Below are 24,430 nucleotides of genomic sequence, written 5' to 3'. Positions count from 1 at the left end.
GAATATATAGAGAGTTTCGGTGTTTCTTATGATTTCCTGTTCGGCAGAGAAGACTTTTCATGTCTTTGTTTTCCTCGGTGTGTCAGTTAGGAAGTCTTGTTGTCACGGAAACACAAAGCATTCGCTCCGATTTAACTCTCGCACTGACAGGGGAAGGTGTTATGACAACATTCGTCCACATGTGGGCAGTATAAGCCCAGTGACGGCCGTACAATGATCCAGGTTTATCGGTAAACCTTGATCGGTTCATTTATACTGAATGTGGGGAGGATAAAAAGGTGACTGACTGATCGATGGTAACTATGGCGATAACCCCGTGTGCGTCCCCACCCCCTCCATTGGTGCGAAGGAGTTTCTTTCCGTCATTGACACTCCATATCGATACTCTGAGAATCCACAGAAAACTGATATTTTGGATCGATGGTGGAGAGACGGGTCAGATTTTGGTTTGTGTCTCCTGGACTCCTCCGGGGAGAAGATCTTCCAGATCCGGGATCTCTTCATCCACTGAGGAAATGTAAAGAGGTCTCACATGTATGAAGAGCTTTACTATAGGGGGAGGGGGTCCTATTCAGAAAGGGCCGGAGTTCAGCTTTAAGCTTTGAGTACTGCAGAGAAGGGTTGGAACCTCCTGTTAGCAGTGCCCCTCCCTCTGGGCAGTTATAAATGACCCAACCTAATGCAGATCTGTAATCGTTAATACTTCATTATAAATACGAGCCGTGCAAAGAGCTGGATGTGACCTGGCATCGCCCTGTACAGCAGGGCTGGAGTGTGAGAGGGAGAAGCAGCACAAAGAGCCACCCTGTGCATGTGCTGAAAAGAAGTGTGCTGATAGGAGGAGAGGGCAGAGAGATGAGCGCATCACTGTGCTGCTTCTCTTGGTTAGTCACAGGCTAGGGGGGGGTCTAGGATGACCTGGGCTCAGAAGATGTAGGTCAAATTATGCCGTCTATCAGAATGAGGAAATCAAGTTGCAGAAAAGTACTGCAGGGAAAATCTGTGGAGTGAAGGTGAATAGCTGGGCCGAAAATCAGGGTAAACCTCCCAGCTCTTTACTCTTCCATAGTTGTTATATAATAATTTTTTGTTGTTGTCTGTGATCTTGTTAGGGGTCGGAGTCCCTACTCTATGTAAGAAATGAGAAGTCTCCTAATTAACCAAAACTCACATGTGGGCAGAGGGTCTTCTCGCCCCCCCCCACCCACCACCCACACTTACCCAAAATGTATTATGTTGGGCGGGATGGAGCTTCCAAAGGTACAAAGTTCTAGGAAGTGACGGTCAGCAGAAGATCTCACGTCTACCTGATGTCACCTGTGCTTGGACTGGCCACTCAGGGAAGTACATTTGGAAATTTGGGGAAAATATCACCAGCTCCTCATTTCATGGAACGGGGAAACAATCAGTTAAAAAATAAACATTTCCTTCAGTCACACATTGCAGCAGCTTGTCGCTCGGCGTGTGAGGACCATATGGCGTCCAGTGTTCCTAAGCGCTTCATTGAAAGGAGAGACTTTGGTGGCGGTGGAAGGATACGGCGGTGGAGACGGATGGAAACATATGTTGAGCTGCTAAGTGTGTGATGTAATCAGAGGGGAGAGCGATGGTTAGGACGTTCTAGCAGAGCATCAAATGCTAAATATTTTACTACTTGTGTACCAAAGTGGAGTGAGGATGATGTATAGAGCGATGTGGAGACAACACAAGGAAGAGTGGAGCCGATGTATAAAGAGATGTGGAGACAACATGAGGAAGAGTGGAGACGATGTATAGGGAGATCTGTAGACAACACGCGGAATGGTGGAGTCGATGTATAAGGAGAAGTGGAGACAATGTATAGGGAGATGTGGAGGCAACACAAAGAAGGGTGGAGACGATGTATAGGGAGATGTGGAGGCAACACAAGGAATAGTGGAGACGATGTATAAGATGTAGAGACAACACAAAGAAGGGTGGAGACGATGTATAGGGAGATGTGGACACAATGTCTCCACATCTCCCTATACATGGGCTCCACCCTTTCTCATGTTGTCTACAGATCTCCCTATACATCATCTCCACTCTTCCTTCTGTTGTCTACACATCTCTCTATACAACACGAGGAAGTGTGGAGACGATGTATAGGGAGATGTGGAGACAACACAAGGAAGGGTGGAGACGATGTATCGGGAGATGTGGAGACAACACGAGGCAGGGTGGAGACGATGTATAGGGAGATATGGAGACAACACAAGAAATTGTGGAGACGATGTATAAGATGTGGAGACAACATGAGGAAGGGTGGAGACGATGTATCGGGAGATGTGGAGACAACACGAGGCAGGGTGGAGACGATGTATAGGGAGATATGGAGACAACACAAGAAATTGTGGAGACGATGTATAAGATGTGGAGACAACACAAAGAAGGGTGGAGACGATGTATAGGGAGATGTGGAGACAATGTATAGGGAGATGTGGAGACAACATGAGGAAGGGTGGAGACGATGTATAGGGAGATGTGGAGACAACACGAGGCAAAGTGGAGACAATGTATAGGGAGATGTGGAGACAACACAACGAATAGTGGAGATGATGTGGAGACAACACGAGGAAGGGTGGAGACGATGTATAAGATGTGGAGACAACACGAGGAAAGGTGAAGACGATGTCTCCACTTCTCCTTATACATGGGCTTCACCCTTTCTCATGTTGTCCACAGATCTCCCTATACATCATCTCCACTCTTCCTTCTGTTGTCTTCACATCTCTCTATACAACACGAGGAAAAGGGGAGACAACACGAGGAAGAGTGGAGACGATGTATAGGGAGATGTGGAGACAACACGAGGAATAGTGGAGACGATGTATAGGGAGATGTGGAGACAACACGCGGAAGGGTGGAGACGATGTCTCCACTTCTCCCTATACATGGGCTTCACCCTTTCTCATGTTGTCTACAGATCTCCCTATACATCAGGGATATTCAATTATCGGACATCCAGCTGTTGCAGAACTACAATTCCCATGAGGCATAGCAAGACTCTGACAGCCACAAGCATGACACCTAGAGGCAGAGGCATGATGGGACTTGTAGTTTTGCAACATCTGGAGGTCCGCTAATTGCATATCCCTGCTATACATCATCCCCACTCTTCCTTCTGTTGTCTACACATCTCTCTATACAACACGAGGAAGGGTCAAGACGATGTATATGGAGATGTGGAGACCACACAAAGAAGGGTCTTCTTGTAGAAGATTTTGGTTCTGTGTGTTCTAGTTTTGGTTTCTTCGTTGTAGGTCTTCCCGGTTTTAGTATACACATTGGTGCTACTTGGTTGGTGGTTCAGTTCAAAGTTTTCTGTGTCCTCCATAGTTCTCCTGTATTTCCAGGGTCTTGTCCGTCCTTGTTCATTGTCCAATCTGTCTCTTTCTAGTTTTTTTTTTTTTTTGGTTTCTTGTTAAAGCTTTCCTTTTGCATTGTACAAAGTTTTCTCAAGACTTTTTGATCGAGCGTTTTATAAGTTGGTAAGTGTGTGTAGGTGAGTAGCTCTTTTAATTTAGCGATCCTCAGATTCAGCTTCGTGATTTCTCATCCAGTTTTCTGTAGTGTTTCGATATCTGATTGATATGAAAATATTCTTATGTTCTTTCTAGCCCTGATGAAGGGGGCACTTAGAACCCCGAAATGCGTTGGCTACTTTTTGAATTGTACCCCTGACCCTTAATGGAATGAGTTTGTATCTGAACCTCTTAGCAGTGGTGCGGCGCTTTAATTTCAACTCTTTTTACATCATACTACAAGCCAAAGAGACTGTGGAGATCCTCTGGGGTGTAGAAGCCGCCCGCCCCGGAACCAGATCATTTACAACAACAGTAATTTACCTTACGATCACAATACCAATAAAATAAACCTATTGGTCCAGCACTAATTTTCCTAAATCCTACAATTTGACTGACAGCTCTGTTAGCCAATCAGAGGGCAGGAATGCTCCATCGCTCCAGCTCAGGGGGAGGCTGTATGTGGTGTGCCACGCCCTGGAGGACTCATCAGAGACGTTCAGTCATCAATCTTCACTCTCTGGCGACTTTTAATAGACGAAGGACATTTCCCCCGCCCCCCCTGGCTCAGGAAGGGGGGACATTTCCATCATTTGGGGTTCACAGGCACACATGAGTACCTCTGTCTGGTTCCAGAGTAGCAGGAGTTAAATATGTATTGTCTTTGCTAGAAGTCATTCTGGAGCCGTCATGAATATGCGCGAACATGTCTCTTCCATGACCATATGTCTCATACAGCCGCAGCGACCGCAAACCATCTCCGCTTCCCTTCTCCACTGATGCTGTTGTCATGGGAACCCGAATCTTTGAGCGGTTTAGGTTATTTAAATGTTTATGTGGAACTGACACGTCTTCTAATACAATCAATATGGAAGAGTGTGTATTATGTACAGTATTTTATAGAAAGGTCTCCTGTTACATTGTTACCTGCACTGGGAGACTCCCCTTCTCTCTCTCGTCTCCAGCCTGGCTCCACTCTTGTGTCCCGTCTCCAGCCTGGCTCCACTCTTGTGTCCCGTCTCCACAGCCTGGCTCCACTCTTGTGTCCCGTCTCCACAGCCTGGCTTCACTCTTGTGTCCCCGTCTCCAGCCTGGCTCCACTCTTGTCCCGTCTCCAGCCTGGCTCCACTCTTGTGTCCCGTCTCCAGCCTGGCTCCACTCTTGTCTCCTGTCTCCAGCCTGGCTCCACTCTTGTGTCCCGTCTCCACAGCCTGGCTCCACTCTTGTGTCCCGTCTCCAGCCTGGCTCCACTCTTGTGTCCCGTCTCCACAGCCTGGCTCCACTCTTGTGTCCCGTCTCCACAGCCTGTCTCCACTCTTGTGTCCCGTCTCCAGCCTGGCTCCACTCTTGTGTCCCGTCTCCAGCCTGGCTCCACTCTTGTGTCCCGTCTCCACAGCCTGGCTCCACTCTTGTGTCCCGTCTCCACAGCCTGTCTCCACTCTTGTGTCCCGTCTCCAGCCTGGCTCCACTCTTTGTTGGGTCGTTTGGGGTGTGGCTTGATTCCATTGCTCTATTGTGTCTGTCTGCCTTGGGTATTATGGGATATGGAAGAATTCTTCATACCTGGACAATATTTATAGAGAAGAATTCCTCACACCTGGACAATATTTATAGAGAAGAATTACTCACACCTGGACAATATTTATAGGGAAGAATTCCTCACACCTGGACAATATTTATAGAGAAGAATTCCTCACACCTGGACAATATTTATAGAGAAGAATTACTCACACCTGGACAATATTTATAGGGAGGAATTCCTCACACCTGGACAGTGTTTTATAGGGAAGAATTCCTCACACCTGGACAATATTAATGGAGAAGAATTCCTCACACCTGGACAATATTTATATGGAAGAATTCCTCACACCTGGACAATATTTATAGAGAAGAATTACTCACACCTGGACAATATTTATAGGGAAGAATTCCTCACACCTGGACAATATTTATAGAGAAGAATTCCTCACACCTGGACAATATTTATAGAGAAGAATTACTCACACCTGGACAATATTTATAGGGAGGAATTCCTCACACCTGGACAGTGTTTTATAGGGAAGAATTCCTCACACCTGGACAATATTAATGGAGAAGAATTCCTCACACCTGGACAATATTTATATGGAAGAATTCCTCACACCTGGACAATATTTATAGGGAAGAATTCCTCACACCTGGATAATATTTACAGGGAAGATCTCCTCACACCTGGACAATATTTATAGGGACGAATTACTCACACCTGGATAATATTTATAGAGAATTCCTCACACCTGGACAATATTTATAGAGAGGAATTCCTCACACCTGCACAATATTTATAGAGAAGAATTCCTCACACCTGGACAATGTTTATAGGGAAGAATTCCTCACACCTGGACAATATTTATAGGGAAGAATTCCTCACACCTGGACAATATTTATAGGGAAGAATTCCTCACACCTGGACAATATTTATAGAGAAGAATTACTCACACCTGGACAATATTTATAGGGAAGAATTCCTCACACCTGGACAATATTTATAGAGAATTCCTCTCCTCACACCTGGTCAGTGTTTTATAGGGAAGAATTCCTCACACCTGGACAGTGTTTTATAGGGAAGAATTCCTCACACCTGGATAATATTTATAGAGAAGAATTCCTCACACCTGGACAATATTTATAGGGAAGAATTCCTCACACCTGGACAGTGTTTTATAGGGAAGAATTCCTCACACCTGGACAATATTTATAGGGAAGAATTCCTCACACCTGGACAATATTTATAGGGAAGAATTCCTCACACCTGGATAATATTTATAGAGAATTCCTCACACCTGGACAGTGTTTTATATGGTAGAATTCCTCACACCTGGACAATATTTATAGGGAAGAATTCCTCACACCTGGACAATATTTATAGAGAATTCCTCACACCTGGACAGTGTTTTATATGGTAGAATTCCTCACACCTGGACAATATTTATAGGGAAGAATTCCTCACACCTGGACAATATTTATAGAGAATTCCTTCACACCTGGACAATATTTATAGGGAAGAATTCCTTCACACCTGGACAATATTTACAGGGAAGAATTCCTCACACCTGGATAATATTTATAGGGAAGAATTCCTCACACCTGGACAGTGTTTCATAGGGAAGAATTCCTCACACCTGGTCAATATTTATAGAGAAGAATTCCTCACACCTGGACAATATTTATAGGGAAGAATTCCTCACACCTGGACAGTGTTTTATAGAGAAGAATTCCTCACACCTGGACAATATTTATAAGGAAGAATTCCTCACACCTGGACAATATTTATAGAGAAGAATTCCTCACACCTGGACAGTGTTTTATAGGGAAGAATTCCTCACACCTGGACAATATTTATAGGGAAGAATTCCTCACACCTGGACAATATTTATAGAGAAGAATTCCTCACACCTGGACAGTGTTTTATAGGGAAGAATTCCTCACACCTGGACAATATTTATAGGGAAGAATTCCTCACACCTGGACAATATTTATAGGGAGGAATTCCTCATACCTGGACAATATTTATAGAGAAGAATTCCTCACACCTGGACAATATTTATAGGGAAGAATTCCTCACACCTGGACAATATTTATAGGGTAGAATTCCTCACACCTGGACAATATTTATAGAGAAGAATTCCTCACACCTGGACAATATTTATAGAGAAGAATTCCTCACACCTGGACAATATAGAGAAGAATTCCTCACACCTGGACAATATTTATAGGGAAGAATTCCTCACACACCTGGACAATATTTATAGGGAAGAATTCCTCACACACCTGGACAATATTTATAGAATAGAATTCCTCACACCTGGACAATATTTATAGAATAGAATTCCTCACACATGGACAATATTTATAGGGAAGAATTCCTCACACCTGAACAATATTTATAGGGAAGAATTCCTCACACACCTGGACAATATTTATAGGGAAGAATTCCTCACACCTGGACAATATTTATAGGGAAGAATTCCTCACACACCTGGACAATATTTATAGAATAGAATTCCTCACACCTGGACAATATTTATAGAGAATTCCTCACACCTGGACAATGTTTATAGGGAAGAATTCCTCACACCTGGACAATATTTATAGAGAAGAATTCCTCACACCTGGACAGTGTTTTATAGGGAAGAATTCCTCACACCTGGACAATATTTATAGGGAAGAATTCCTCACACCTGGACAATATTTATAGAGAAGAATTCCTCACACCTGGACAATATAGAGAAGAATTCCTCACACCTGGACAATATTTATAGGGAAGAATTCCTCACACCTGAACAATATTTATAGGGAAGAATTCCTCACACACCTGGACAATATTTATAGAATAGAATTCCTCACACCTGGACAATATTTATAGAGAATTCCTCACACCTGGACAATGTTTATAGGGAAGAATTCCTCACACCTGGACAATATTTATAGAGAAGAATTCCTCACACCTGGACAGTGTTTTATAGGGAAGAATTCCTCACACCTGGACAATATTTATAGGGAAGAATTCCTCACACCTGGACAATATTTATAGAGAAGAATTCCTCACACCTGGACAATATAGAGAAGAATTCCTCACACCTGGACAATATTTATAGGGAAGAATTCCTCACACCTGGACAATGTTTATAGGGAAGAATTCCTCACACCTGGACAATATTTATAGAGAATTCCTCACACCTGGACAATATTTATAGAGAAGAATTCCTCACACCTGGACAATATTTATAGGGAAGAATTCCTCACACCTGGACAATATTTATAGAGAAGAATTCCTCACACCTGGACAATATTTATAGGGAAGAATTACTCACACCTGGACAATATTTATAGGGAAGAATTCCCTCCACACCTGGACAATATTTATAGAAAAGAATTCCTCAGACCTGGACAATATTTATAGAGAATTCCTCACACCTGGACAATATAGAGAAGAATTCCTCACACCTGGACAATATTTATAGAGAAGAATTCCTCAGACCTGGACAATATTTATAGAGAATTCCTCACACCTGGACAATATTTATAGAGAAGAATTCCTCAGACCTGGACAATATTTATAGAGAATTCCTCACACCTGGACAATATTTATAGAGAAGAATTCCTCACACCTGGACAATATTTATAGAGAAGAATTACTCACACCTGGACAATATTTATAGAGAAGAATTCCTCAGACCTGGACAATATTTATAGGGAAGAATTCCTCACACCTGGACAATATTTATAGGGAAGAATTCCTCACACCTGGACAATATTTATAGAGAATTCCTCACACCTGGACAATATTTATAGAGAAGAATTCCTAACACCTGGATAATATTTATAGGGAAGAATTCCCTCCACACCTGGACAATATTTACAGGGAAGAATTCCTCACACCTGGACAATATTTACAGGGAAGAATTCCTCACACCTGGACAATATTTATAGAGAGGAATTCCTCACACCTGGACAATATTTATAGGGAAGAATTCCTCACACCTGGACAGTGTTTTATAGGGAAGAATTCCTCACACCTGGACAATATTTATAGGGAAGAATTCCTCACACCTGGACAATATTTATAGAGAATTCCTCACACCTGGATAATATTTATAGGGAAGAATTCCTCACAACTGGACAATATTTATAGAGAAGAATTCCTCACACCTGGACAATGTTTATAGAGAATTCCTCACACCTGGACAATATTTATAGGGAAGAATTCCCTCCACACCTGGACAGTGTTTTATAGGGAAGAATTCCTCACACCTGGACAATATTTATAGAGAATTCCTCACACCTGGACAATATTTATAGGGAAGAATTCCTCACACCTGGACAATATTTATAGAGAATTCCTCACACCTGGATAATATTTATAGGGAAGAATTCCTCACACCTGGACAATATTTATAGAGAAGAATTCCTCACACCTGGACAATATTTATAGAGAAGAATTCCTCACACCTGGACAGTGTTTTATAGGGAAGAATTCCTCCTCCAATGGATGTACATTGTGTTATGAAATGACATTTTAGTCTGAAAATCTCAGTTCTATGATCAGAAACAAAGCGTATTGTTGATGGCGCCATGGAAACCTGCGGTCTATTTTTAGAGGTGGATGATGGACGCGCTCATTGTGGATAGGAGTTCTAAGTCGGAAAATTATTCAACAATCAGAACAATCTGCATTCCTCTCCTTCTACTACTTGATGCTGATTGCGTTATCTTATCCTAGGCACAAATCTCTTCATTTTATTTAAAAACGCCGTCCTTGAGCTCCAGTCAGTGACTCCACCCAGACTGAGATGATGTCACCAGTCTGCCGCGGGCAGAAGGAAGCATTTCCTCAGTCTCCCCCCCCTCCCCTCCCAGTGATCAGACTGTACATTGTAACTTTGTAGGTGAAAGGCAGCAGCAGGGGCTGATCTGTGTCAGACATTTGTTAACACAGCTGAGAATTGCACAGGCACCAGGATTTCCATGATTGTATCATCTCTGAGATGGTGGATGGTGACCCTGGATGTGCGATGTAATGTCTGGCGGTGTCACATGGACACATTGCCTTCCTGTGTTGGGAGTGTGGGGGATGGGCGGTGTTGTCGGTCTCCCGTAAGTTTTCTCGCCTACGCCTCGGGTTCCGCTTCGTACAACGATCAGCCATGTGAGAACTCTGAGCGATCTGTTATACGGGGGATGGGGGGATTGGCATCGGGGGTGGCGTAGTGATTAATTCCTCGGCATTCAGGGGCAATGGAGAGAAAATGTGTGGTATTCTTCTGTAAGCAGTAACAGCGGGAGCGGAGCAGAGCGGAACGCGTCGAATGGCTTTACAAAGGGCAGAGATTGATTGGGGGGGAGAAAAGGAAATCCTGGGAGACCGGTCCTGAAAGTCCGTCCATTCATCAGACGCAGCCAGGCGAGAGATGGAAAAGAGACGATGGCAATGCCGGGGGGATGGATGGCAGAATATTCCCTCCAAGATCGGGTGGTGTTCTGCCCCTTCCTGTCCCGTCTCACCTGGATGGGTCACATTGGTGGTCAGGTGATAACCGGCACTCACGCGGGACTGTACAGGCGGAGCGCTGAGGATTAGAGTACAAAGAGGACCTGTCATGTATGGACAGCGCTGACCACCATGTACCTACATGTACCTCCACCTACCTTCGTGTACCACCGTGGTACATGGTGATGGAGGGAGTGCCGCAATGATGGTAGAGAAGGAGGATCACACCGAGTTCCTGGTGATGGAGTGAGTGCCGCAATGATGGTGGAGGAGGATCACACCGAGTTCCTGGTGATGGAGTGAGTGCCGCAATGATGGTGGAGGAGGAGGATCACACCGAGTTCCTGGTGATGGAGGGAGTGCCGCAATGATGGTAGAGAAGGAGGATCACAGCGAGTTCCTGGTGATCGAGGGAGTGCCGCAATGATGGTAGAGGAGGAGGATCAGACCGAGTTCCTGGTGATGGAGAGAGTGCCGCAATGATGGCAGGATGAGGATCACACCGAGTTCCTGGTGATGGAGGGAGTGCCGCAATGATGGTAGAGGAGGAGGATCACACCGAGTTCCTGGTGATGGAGAGAGTGCCGCAATGATGGTAGGAGGAGGATCACACCGAGTTCCTGGTGATGGAGGGAGTGCCGCAATGATGGTAGAGGAGGAGGATCACACTGAGTTCCTGGTGATGGAGGGAGTGCCGCAATGATGGTAGAGGAGGAGGATCACACCAAGTTTCTGGTGATGGAGAGAGTGCCGCAATGATGGTAGAGGAGGAGGATCACACCGAGTTCCTGGTGATGGAGGGAGTGCCGCAATGATGGCAGGATGAGGATCACACCAAGTTCTTGGTGATGGAGGGAGTGCCGCAATGTTGGTAGAAGGAGGATCACACCAAGTTCTTGGTGATGGGGGGAGTGCCGCAATGATGGTAGAAGGAGGATCACACCAAGTTCCTGGTGGAGAAGGGAGTGCCGCAATGATGGTAGAAGGAGGATCACACCGAGTTCTTGGTGGGGGAGGGAGTGCCGCAATGATGGTAGAAGGAGGATCACACCAAGTTCCTGGTGGAGAAGGGAGTGCCGAAATGATGGTAGAGGAGGAGGATCACACCAAGTTCCTGGTGATGGAGAGAGTGCCGCAATGATGGTAGAGGAGGAGGATCACACCAAGTTCCTGGTGATGGAGAGAGTGCCGCAATGATGGTAGAGGAGGAGGATCACACCAAGCTCCTGGTGATGGAGAGAGTGCCGAAATGATGGTAGAGGAGGAGGATCACACCAAGTTCCTGGTGATGGAGAGAGTGCCGCAATGATGGTAGAGGAGGAGGATCACACCGAGTTCCTGGTGATGGAGGGAGTGCCGCAATGATGGCAGGATGAGGATCACACCAAGTTCTTGGTGATGGAGGGAGTGCCGCAATGTTGGTAGAAGGAGGATCACACCAAGTTCTTGGTGGGGGAGGGAGTGCTGCAATGATGGTAGAAGGAGGATCACACCGAGTTCTTGGGGGAGGGAGTGCCGCAATGATGGTAGAAGGAGGATCACACTAGGTTTCTGGTGATGGGGGGGGGGTGCCGCAATGATGGTAGAGGAGGAGGATCACACCGAGTTCTTGGTGATGGAGGGAGTGCTGCAATGATGGCAGCACAAGGATCAAACCGAGTTCCTGGTGATGGAGGGAGTGCCGAAATGGTGGCAGCATGAGGATCACACCGAGTTCCTGGTGATGGAGGGAGTGCCGCAATGATGGCAGCATGAGGATCACACAGAGTTCCTGGTGGGGGAGGGAGTGCCGCAATGATGATAGAGAAGGAGGATCACACCGAGTTCCTGGTGATGGAGAGAGTGCCGCAATGATGGTAGAGAAGGAGGATCACACCGAGTTCCTGGTGATGGAGAGAGTGCCGCAATGATGGTAGAGGAGGAGGATCACACCGAGTTCCTGGTGGGGGAGGGAGTGCCGCAATGATGATAGAGGAGGAGGATCACACCGAGTTCCTGGTGATGGAGAGAGTGCCGCAATGATGGTAGAGGAGGAGGATCACACCGAGTTCCTGGTGATGGAGGGAGTGCCGCAATGATGGTAGAGGAGGAGGATCACACCGAGTTCCTGGTGATGGAGGGAGTGCCGCAATGATGGTAGAAGGAGGATCACACCGAGTTCCTGGTGATGGAGGGAGTGCCGCAATGATGGTAGAAGGAGGATCACACCGAGTTCCTGGTGATGGAGGGAGTGCCGCAATGATGGTAGAGGAGGAGGATCACACCGAGTTCCTGGTGATGGGGGGAGTGCCGCAATGATGGTAGAAGGAGGATCACACCAAGTTCTTGGTGGGGGAGGGAGTGCCGCAATGATGGTAGAGGAGGAGGATCACACCAAGTTCCTGGTGATGGAGGGAGTGCCGCAATGATGGCAGCATGGGGATCTCACCAAGTTCCTGGAGATGGAGAGAGTGCCGCAATGATGGTAGAGGAGGAGGATCACACCGAGTTCCTGGTGATGGAGAGAGTGCTGCAATGATGGCAGGATGAGGATCTCACCAAGTTCCTGGTGATGGAAGGAGTGCCGCAATGATGGTAGAGGAGGAGGATCACACCGAGTTCCTGGTGATGGAGAGAGTGCCGCAATGATGGTAGAAGGAGGATCACACCAAGTTCCTGGTGATGGAAGGAGTGCCGCAATGATGGTAGAGAAGGAGGATCACACCGAGTTCCTGGTGATGGAGAGAGTGCCGCAATGATGGTAGAGGAGGAGGATCACACCGAGTTCCTGGTGATGGAGGGAGTGCCGCAATGATGGCAGGATGAGGATCACACCAAGTTCTTGGTGATGGAGGGAGTGCCGCAATGTTGGTAGAAGGAGGATCACACCAAGTTCTTGGTGGGGGAGGGAGTGCTGCAATGATGGTAGAAGGAGGATCACACCGAGTTCTTGGGGGAGGGAGTGCCGCAATGATGGTAGAAGGAGGATCACACTAGGTTTCTGGTGATGGGGGGGGGGGTGCCGCAATGATGGTAGAGGAGGAGGATCACACCGAGTTCTTGGTGATGGAGGGAGTGCTGCAATGATGGCAGCACAAGGATCAAACCGAGTTCCTGGTGATGGAGGGAGTGCCGAAATGGTGGCAGCATGAGGATCACACCGAGTTCCTGGTGATGGAGGGAGTGCCGCAATGATGGCAGCATGAGGATCACACAGAGTTCCTGGTGGGGGAGGGAGTGCCGCAATGATGATAGAGAAGGAGGATCACACCGAGTTCCTGGTGATGGAGAGAGTGCCGCAATGATGGTAGAGAAGGAGGATCACACCGAGTTCCTGGTGATGGAGAGAGTGCCGCAATGATGGTAGAGGAGGAGGATCACACCGAGTTCCTGGTGGGGGAGGGAGTGCCGCAATGATGATAGAGGAGGAGGATCACACCGAGTTCCTGGTGATGGAGAGAGTGCCGCAATGATGGTAGAGGAGGAGGATCACACCGAGTTCCTGGTGATGGAGGGAGTGCCGCAATGATGGTAGAGGAGGAGGATCACACCGAGTTCCTGGTGATGGAGGGAGTGCCGCAATGATGGTAGAAGGAGGATCACACCGAGTTCCTGGTGATGGAGGGAGTGCCGCAATGATGGTAGAAGGAGGATCACACCGAGTTCCTGGTGATGGAGGGAGTGCCGCAATGATGGTAGAGGAGGAGGATCACACCGAGTTCCTGGTGATGGGGGGAGTGCCGCAATGATGGTAGAAGGAGGATCACACCAAGTTCTTGGTGGGGGAGGGAGTGCCGCAATGATGGTAGAGGAGGAGGATCACACCAAGTTCCTGGTGATGGAGGGAGTGCCGCAATGATGGCAGCATGGGGATCTCACCAAGTTCCTGGAGATGGAGAGAGTGCCGCAATGATGGTAGAGGAGGAGGATCACACCGAGTTCCTGGTGATGGAGAGAGTGCTGCAATGATGGCAGGATGAGGATCTCACCAAGTTCCTGGTGATGGAAGGAGTGCCGCAATGATGGTAGAGGAGGAGGATCACACCGAGTTCCTGGTGATGGAGAGAGTGCCGCAATGATGGTAGAAGGAGGATCACACCAAGTTCCTGGTGATGGAAGGAGTGCCGCAATGATGGTAGAGAAGGAGGATCACACCGAGTTCCTGGTGATGGAGAGAGTGCCGCAATGATGGTAGAGGAGGAGGATCACACCGAGTTCCTGGTGGGGGAGGGAGTGCCGCAATGATGATAGAGGAGGAGGATCACACCGAGTTCCTGGTGATGGAGAGAGTGCCGCAATGATGGTAAGGAGGAGGATCACACCGAGTTCCTGGTGATGGAGGGAGTGCCGCAATGATGGTAGAGGAGGAGGATCACACCGAGTTCCTGGTGATGGAGGGAGTGCCGCAATGATGGTAGAAGGAGGATCACACCGAGTTCCTGGTGATGGAGGGAGTGCCGCAATGATGGTAAGGAGGAGGATCACACCGAGTTCCTGGTGATGGAGGGAGTGCCGCAATGATGGTAGAGGAGGAGGATCACACCGAGTTCCTGGTGATGGAGGGAGTGCCGCAATGATGGTAGAAGGAGGATCACACCGAGTTCCTGGTGATGGAGGGAGTGCCGCAATGATGGTAGAAGGAGGATCACACCGAGTTCCTGGTGATGGAGGGAGTGCCGCAATGATGGTAGAGGAGGAGGATCACACCGAGTTCCTGGTGATGGGGGGAGTGCCGCAATGATGGTAGAAGGAGGATCACACCAAGTTCTTGGTGGGGGAGGGAGTGCCGCAATGATGGTAGAGGAGGAGGATCACACCAAGTTCCTGGTGATGGAGGGAGTGCCGCAATGATGGCAGCATGGGGATCTCACCAAGTTCCTGGAGATGGAGAGAGTGCCGCAATGATGGTAGAGGAGGAGGATCACACCGAGTTCCTGGTGATGGAGAGAGTGCTGCAATGATGGCAGGATGAGGATCTCACCAAGTTCCTGGTGATGGAAGGAGTGCCGCAATGATGGTAGAGGAGGAGGATCACACCGAGTTCCTGGTGATGGAGAGAGTGCCGCAATGATGGTAGAAGGAGGATCACACCAAGTTCCTGGTGATGGAGAGAGTGCTGCAATGATGGCAGGATGAGGATCACACCGAGTTCCTGGTGAAGGAGGGAGTGCCGCAATGATGGCAGGATGAGGATCTCACCAAGTTCCTGGTGAAGGAGGGAGTGCTGCAATGATGGCAGGATGAGGATTTTCCCCTTGTCTCCAGAACATTTGTTCCTTCGTCAGTTTTCTGGTGTGGAGACGTTGTTTTTCCCTCAGATCTTCCATGAGCAGAGTGGGTGATATTCTGGATATCCTCCATTCTTCCAGCCCCCCCCAGGTCAGCCATCAGGCAGATGTGGACACTCGATGTCGAAGATCGAGCCCCGCTCTCCGGAATCCCCCAGCGGGATGGCGGCTCTCAGATTACAGATCTCTTTTATCTTTTAGTCTGATCCGGCGCCATCTCTGTTCCTTTTTCCCTCCTAATCTTCCTTTCCAGCGGCACATCCCGTCACAAATGGCCGAAGGATTTTACATGATTGCGCAGCCAAAGCCTTCAATCCAGGCGGTGGTAATTATTTTCCTGTAGAAGGCCATACATTTTGAAGATGATGGTAAAAGGCTCAGCAATTAATACCGAGTGACAGCGAGGAGCCGGGATCCGGGGAGAGCGAACGTATTGTCAGATGTTATATAAGGTGGTCCGACGCGTTTCATAGGGGAATGGAATCTTTCTAATCTCACGGCTCCTCTTCCTTTCATCTCCCGGGAAACGCTCATCCGATATTCTCTCTGAAGGACGTTTAACTCCTTTTTTGGTGGGACACTGAAGTCCTAGTGAATTATTTCCACTCCTCCATGTCTTTATGGACCTTGCTTTGTAAACTGGTGGGGAGTCATGTTGGAACAGGAAGGGGCCGTCCCCAAACTCCTCCCACAAACTCCTCCCACAAACCGTTCCCACTAACTTCCTTGGGAGCATGAATTTGTCCAAAATGTCTTGGTATGCTGATGCCTTAAGAGTTCCCTTCATTGGAACTCAGTGCACGATCATCCTCATCCTCAACACGTTTCGCAGCTACAGTCCGCTTCTTCAGGAGGAATATGTTTTATGTGGTCTTCTCTGTTCTGGGTACCAAGATGGTACATTTTTTTTTCTTTGCTCCCCCGCTTTGGTGACTCCATTTTAGGAATTGTCTCTTTGCACCCCACCATTCTCTGAAAGCAGAGACCCTGGAGAATAATATGGTGGTTGCTGCAATTTATGTCGCACAATATTTGTGCAGCTGTTTATCAAATGCACATTTACAGGAAAAAATGCACTAAAATGAATTTTGATGCAAGTCCAATATTGTATAATTTTATTTTTTTGAGGTTTAACTCATTACCTACAATGGGAATGTGTGTGCTCACATCCAATCTGATCTCTGGGATAATCAATCCATCGGTCATGTGACTTCCGGAATCTTCTCCCAGATCTGTGCATTCATCCAATGTGAGACTTCCTGTAATAAAGACCGCCCACTGCCGCTCTCTAACTGTGCAGGGGGACAGTTCTCCGCCCCCTCCTGTAGTGGGTGGAGACTGCTGGGCCCCTCCCACAGCTCTATTCTCTTTTTGTGGACAGGGGGACTGGTCTTGTCTCCACCCTCTTCTGTAGTGGGTGGAGCCTGCTGGACCCCTCCCACAGCTCTGCTCACTCCCTTTGCGCAGGGGGACTGGTCTTGTCTCCGCCCTCTCTTGTAGTGGGTGGAGCCTGCTGGCCCCTCCCACAGCTCTATTCTCTCCTTGTGCAGGGTGACTGGTCTTGTCTCCGCCCTCTCCTGTAGAGGGTGGAGCCTGCAATTCCCCTCCCTCAGCTGTTTTCTCTCTCCTTGTGCAGGGGGACTGGTTTTGTCTATGCCCTCCCCTATAATGGGTGGAGCCTGCTGGGCCCCTCCCACAGCTCTATTCTCTTTTTGTGCAGGGGACTGTTCTTGTCTCCACCCTCTTCTGTAGTTTTCTGTAGTGGGTGGAACCTGCTGGTCCCCTCTCACAGCTCTGTTCTCTCTCTGTGCAGGGTGACTGGTCTTGTCTCTACCCCCCTCCTGTAGTAGGTGGCGCCTGCTAGGCCCCTCCTGCAGCGCTGCTCTTTCTCCTTGTGCCAGAGGACTGGTCTTGTCTCCGCCCCACCGATAGTTTTCTGTAGGGGTGGCGCCTGCTGGGCACCTCCCACAGCTCTGCTCTCTGCACAGGCTATGATGATGTCACGGCTACTTTTACAAGGTAATATCTGGGGGGAGTGCAGTGGATTTGTACAGACTAGCCCGGATCCTCCTCTTCTCGGGTCCCTCTTCATTGCTCCTGGCCCCTCCCTCCTGTTGAATGCTTTCTCAGTGAGAAGCTTATTATGGGGGACATTCAGACACGGAGCCTTGGTTTGGCCCCACCCCTTCTCTCCTGATTGGCTAGCTGACTTTGACCACAGTGGGAGCCAATGGCACCGCTGCTGTCTCAACCAATCGGGAGGGAAAGTCCCGGACAGTCGAGTCTCTTGTGGAACATTGCGGGATGGAGAGGGGGCTCAGGTAAGTATTGGGGGGGAGGGGCACACAGAAGGCTTTTTATTTTCATGCATAGAATGCACCTTCTGCCTTTACAGACGTTTTAAGGGAGTGCCCAGTTTGTCAGCAGGTCCCATCCAATGATTCACAGCCGGGATCTGCTGATCGGCTGTGTCCAGCCCAGAGCTCTCTGTTAACGTTCAAAACAGAGCTCTGTACAGAGGGGAGAACTCCACACCGCGGCTCGTATTTTATGAATGGACCGTAGGGGGCGTTACCCTGCAGAGTACACGGTTCTCCCCTCAGTAGAGTTCCCCTTTAATCCCTGTGATAAGGACCCCTCTGTATATAACAATATTAAGGCTTCCTCGTCTTCAGACGGAACGTTCGTGAGATAAAATCTCCTCTCAAGAAGAAGTACTTCTCACTCAACACGGGAGAACGTTCCCATCAGAGGAGCTCCTCATAGAATACAACATTGTGTCTCTTCTAATTAATATTTCTACATTTTCTATCAGATCCGCGATTTGTAATGAGTCTCACTCCTCCACTTCAAATAAAATACTAATGATGTCATTTCCATTCTCTTATTGAAGGATAAGAGCTCTTCTAATTAAAGAGGACCAGTCACCAGTATTGTCCCTGATCTGCCTGCAGCAGAGGACAGAGGACCGGTCACCAGTATTGTCCCTGATCTGCCTGCAGCAGAGGATAAGGGGACCAATCACCAGCATTGTCCCTGATCTGCCTGCAGCAGAGGACCGGTCACCAGCATTGTCCCTGATCTGCCTGCAGCAGAGGACCGGTCACCAGCATTGTCCCTGATCTGCCTGCAGCTGATCCTCTCTATTACTATGACTTGTTCTGTACTGAATCTCTGTGTGGAGGCGGCCACCTTGGCAGAGGCAGGGCTTTCCCAATGTTGGGGGTTTCCCCCTTGATGGACAGTAGGGATGAGCTTTATGTTCGGGTCGAACATTGGCTGTTTGCCCGTTCGCCGAATAGCGAACAATCAGGTGTGTTTGCGGCAAATTCGAAAGCCACGGAACACCCTTTAAAAGTCTATGGGAGAAATCAAAAGTGCTAATTTTAAAGGCTAATATGCAAGTTATTGTAATAAAAAGGGTTTGGGTACCCGGGTCCTGCCCCTGGTGGGGTGTTTGGGGACCCGGGTCCTGCCCCAGGGGACATGTATCAATGCAAAAAAAAGTTTTAAAAACGAACATTTTTTTTTTAAGGGTCTTTTATGGATTTTTGGGGGGAACCCTACGCCATTTTTGTTTTTTTTGTTTTGGCGCAGGGTTCCCCTTTAAATCCATGCCAGACCATGTTGTTTTTTTCAATGATTTTTATCTTTATTGCCGGGACGCGACAATTCATGAATAGCCGGGAGTAGTTTTAAATGACTTTTATTCCTTTAGAAAATACATTTTGTGCAGGGACAGTTCTAAACACGGGAAAGATGCGCCACTTTACAGGCATACTATTGACAAATTTAAAGGGATATTTCACTTTTATGCCGCGTACATACGACCGTTTTTCGGATTCTAAAAAATTACGTTTTTTTTAATGTCATTAAAAACGATCGTATGTGGGCTTGAGAGCATTTTTCACGATCTAAAAAATTGCCAAATTTATTTTTCGAACATGCTCTATTTTTTCACGACGTTTTTAACGTTGTCGTTTTTAAGGTTGTAAAAAAGGTCGTGTGTGGGCTTTAACGACGTGAAAAAAACGCGCATGCTCAGAAGCAAGTTATGAGATGGGAGCGCTCGTTCTGGTAAAACTAGCGTTCGTAATGGAGTAAGCACATTCATCACGCTGTAACAGACAGAAAAGCGCGAATCGTCTTTTACTAACACGGAATCAGCTAAAGCAGCCCCAAGGGTGGCGCCATCCAAATAGAACTTCCCCTTTATAGTGCCGTCGTACGTGTTGTACGTCACCGCGCTTTGCTAGAGCATTTTTTGTGTTCACGATCGTGTGTAGGCAAGGCCGTTTTAATGATCGTGTTGAAAAAAATCGTTTTTTCTAGACCCTTAAAAACTTCATTTTTTTAGAACCCCGAAAAACGGTTGTGTGTACGCGGCATTGTTTCACTTTAAGCGTTATTAAAATCACTGCCCCCGAAAAAACTTCAGTTTTTGAAACTTTTTTTGCATTAACCACTTGACCACTGGGCACTTAAACCCCCTTAATAACCAGACCAATTTTCAGCTTTCGGTGCTCTCACATTTTGAATGACAATTACTCAGTCATACAACACTGTACCCAAATGAAATTTTTGTCCTTTTTTCCCCACAAATGGAGCTTTCTTTTGGTGGTATTTAATTACTGTTGGGTTTTTAATTTTTTGCGCTATAAAAGAAAAAATACTGAAAATTCTGTAAAAAAAAAAAATGAATTTTTCTTTGTTTCTGTTATAAAATTTAGCAAATTTGTAATTTTTTTCTTCATAAATTTTGGCCAAAATTTATACTGCTACATATCTTTGGTAAAAATAAGTACAAATTGGTGAATATTATTTGGTCTTTGTGAAAGTTATAGCGTCCACAAGCTATGGTGCCAATATCTGAAAATTGTGCGGGGGTATTGCAGAGTATTGCGCGGGGGTATTGCAGAGTATTGCGCAGGGGGTATTGCAGAGTATTGCGCGGGGGTATTGCAGAGTATTGCGCAGGGGGTATTGCAGAGTATTGCGCAGTGGGTATTGCAGAGTATTGCGCAGGGGGTATTGCAGAGTATTGCGCAGGGGGTATTGCAGAGTATTGCGCAGGGGGTATTGCAGAGTACTGCGCAGGGGGTATTGCAGAGTACTGCGCAGGGGGTATTGCAGAGTACTGCGCAGGGGGTATTGCAGAGTACTGCGCAGGGGGTATTGCAGAGTACTGCGCAGGGGGTATTGCAGAGTACTGCGCAGGGGGTATTGCAGAGTATTGCGCAGGGGGTATTGCAGAGATGGCTGAGCAGGGATGGCTGGATCTGTGACTGCAATAGTCACAGATCCAGCCCACAGCGCTGCTGACACCCGCTCTCTCTCCTCTCACACTGTACCGATCGGTACAGAGAGAGGAGGGAGGAACCGGCGTCATCAAATGACGCCGGTTTGTTTACATGTGATCGCTCCGCCATTGGACGGAGCGATCACGTGGTAAACAGCCGCTATCGGCGGCAATTTACCACGATCCATGATGCAGAGGACCCGGCGGTCACGGACCGCGATTCTGGGAGGACGTCCTCCCAGAGTTAAGGAACACGCCTTGTAGACATATTTTGTCTGAGGCAGTGATTAACTGGCTAATACATGTCCCCTGGGGCAGGACCCGGGTCCCCAAACACTCCCCTGGGGCAGGACCCGGGTCCCCAATAACTTGCATATTAGCCTTTAAAATTCACACTTTTGATTTTACATGTTCGTGTCCCATAGACTTTAACGGTGTTCGCGTGTTCGAACAAACCTTTTGCCTGTTCCGCTGCGAACCGAACCAGGGGTGTTAGGCTCATCCCTAATGGGCATTGATTGGGTAAAGAAGCAGGAGAGGGGGAGGGAGCACAGATCACAGAATGGATGAAGCAGGAAGATCCTTGCACTGCAGGTCTTCAGTTCCAGCTTCCCCTCCAACAATGAGAACAGGAAGTGACATCACCAGATTAGGAGAGAGGAGGGGTCAGAGGCCGCAGTGCCACTCCCTCTGGTACACCAGACACAGGATATGTTCGGCTATTTTTCAGGAACAACATTTTCCATGTGCTGCTGAAGACAATTCACATTTCATGTCCCAATAAAAGAGCAAGTCTTCACTTTCTGAGCTGGGCTCCATGTACACGGGACATTTTTACAACTGCTCCTAAATGATTAAACTTGACAGATAGTAACCCACATTTAAGATGTCAGTTTTGCGCGTTTACATGTCGCGTTTAGCTGCGTTTTGACGTGTTTCAAACAAAACCTTTTTTTTTTTTAAATAAAAAAAAAATGTCCATAAAACAAAAAACGCCTATAAAAGAAACACTGCTAAACGCGGGTAACCGCATTTAGCCGCGTTTGGCGTCTGAAACGTGGAAATCTTCTGCGACGGAACCCATTTTTTTTTTTGCTTTCAAAGAAACGCTGTTAAACGCAACTGCCTAAAAACGGCAATGAACAAGACTGTGTATATGGTCACATAGGATAACTTTGAATGAGTTCATCATGAGCAGTTGAAAAAAGCGTCCAACTGTCTCTGAACGTACGTTTAGCAGCGTCCCGTCTACTTGGGGCCCCTTACCCTCACGTGGGGTTACACACTCCTGGCTGCTGTAAATCTGACAGTGTGTCTCTCTCTCTCTCTCTCTCCCTCTCTCTCTCCCCCCTCTCCCCCTCTCTCTCTCTCTCTCTCTCTCTCTCTCTCTCTCTCTCTCTCTTTCTCTCCCTCTCTCTCTCCCTCTCTCTCTCTCTCTCTCTCCCCCTCTCTCTCTCCCCCCTCTCTCTCTCCCCCCTCTCTCTCTCTCATCTCTCTTCTCGCTCTCTCTCTCTCTCTCTCTCTCTCTCTCTCCAGGACAGGTCGCAATGTAGGTTTTTGTACATGGAGGGCCCAGTGTGGGGATGGAACGATTGAAATGGGTTTTGTATATAATGAGATCATGTATTGATCTTCCCCTGTGTGTGTCGTTTGATGATTGGTGTGTGTGTCTCTCTTTCTCTCTAGGTTTGGGACGGAGTGGACAGCGGGAAGTGTCTGCGCACAATCACAAGTCACCGGCTGGCAGTGCGGGATGCACAGTGGTCTGCCTGCGGCCAGAAGATTCTCACCGGCGGCTTTGACTCCACTTTACATATAACTGATGTGGAAACAGGTCAGTCCAATCCACCAAATCTACACAGAACCTCAGCCCACACAGGAATGAACTACAAGTACCATCTTCCACTGCAGCGGACAGCTTGTAGCTCTCAGTGAACTGCGGGGGCGCTGCTGAGCACTCTTGTAGTTTTGATGACACTTCCTTCAACTTTCTAACTGAAAACCTGTAAAGAGGGAGAGGAAGTGAGATGGAGGAAGAGTCTGCAGGAGCCTGACATTGCACCCGCCATCTGCCGATTTTTTTTTTTTTTCGATCCTCCCATTCCCCCGATCCACCCGTTCCCTAATCCTCCCATTTACCGATCCACCCCAAAAAATATTGGGGTGGGGGAGGGGGGTGTCATGTATATACTATAAGACTGAACTGGTCCTGAACTCTCCCTCCTCTGATCACATCCAGTTCTCCGCACACAATTACCGTCTCCATTTCTCCGCTTCCTCTTATAGAGAGACGATCACTTCACCTAATTACTGTCGGCTGCAATTTGTTGTCTTCTGTGTCACTTTAATATCAGCCTTCAGATGATGCCGGCCGCTCTGCCAACGCCTGACAGGATCCTCGCTGTCACCCGCCAAGGCTCATTGAGTGTTCTGCACACAACGATCAAATCCGTTCATCAATGCTTCAAGTGGTAGTAAACCCCCCCCAATGTACCCCTCCACCCCCCTCTATATACCTTCTCCATATACCCCTCTATATTCCCCTACATGCACCTATTCCAAATACTGCTTCCTCTCCATATACCCCTCTATATACAGTACTCTTCCATCTACCCCTCCATATACCCCTCTATATATCCTGCCATGTACCCCCTTCATATACCTCTCCATCTGCCTCCCCTCCATATACAGTTCTCTACTCTTCCATCTACCCCCAGTGGTGGCTGATGCTCAATATCTCAATATTATGGGGGGAGGCAAACCAATGCCACCCCCCCCCCCCCCCACAGGAGACTGACGGGAATTCAGCGATTTGCAACCCCCCCCACCATGGGAGAGACAGACGGGAATGGGGCAGCGATCAGAGGCCTCCTTTCCTTTGGAAGGAGGCAGATCAGGCAGACATGGATCTGGGCTGCAGCTCCTCGCTTGGGTAGGGGAGGGGGGGGCAATGCTTCTCCTCCCGGATAAACAGGAAGTGGGTCCTGACTGAGACTCGATTGGCCGGCATGTCCCAAGACTCCCAGCCAATCGGGTCTCAGGAACTGCTTCCAGATTGGCCGGGAGGAGAGAATCAGGAAGATGAAAGCAAAAATGAATTTGCTATTGTCACACAAGTGGGTGGGCTAGGGGCGTAGTGCTCTGCACCCCAAGCCCACCCTTTTCTTAAGCCAATTGGAGGTTCAGGCTCTAATCATGTGCTTAAAAAAAAAAATGCCTCCATTGAAATCCATGTGTCAGGCACCCCGCATGTAGATTAGGGGTCGGGTGCATGGATGGACAGCCCGCCACT

At 47.8% G+C, this 24,430-nt stretch overlaps 1 protein-coding gene across 1 annotated transcript in view; it reads left to right on the top strand.

Moving 5' to 3' along the window:
• WDR25 (WD repeat domain 25) overlaps positions 1–24,430 on the top strand; it is a 59,706-nt gene that overhangs the window by 7,174 nt on the left and 28,102 nt on the right. The window contains exon 3 of the mRNA XM_040333022.1: positions 22,825–22,972. Coding sequence (XP_040188956.1) covers positions 22,825–22,972 — 148 coding nt within the window. The remainder of the gene's footprint in view (positions 1–22,824; positions 22,973–24,430) is intronic.

The sequence above is a fragment of the Rana temporaria genome, chromosome 13 (assembly GCF_905171775.1).
Source record: "Rana temporaria chromosome 13, aRanTem1.1, whole genome shotgun sequence".
NCBI classification, from domain to species: Eukaryota; Metazoa; Chordata; class Amphibia; order Anura; family Ranidae; genus Rana; species Rana temporaria.
This window is presented reverse-complemented; position numbering and strand designations above follow the sequence as displayed.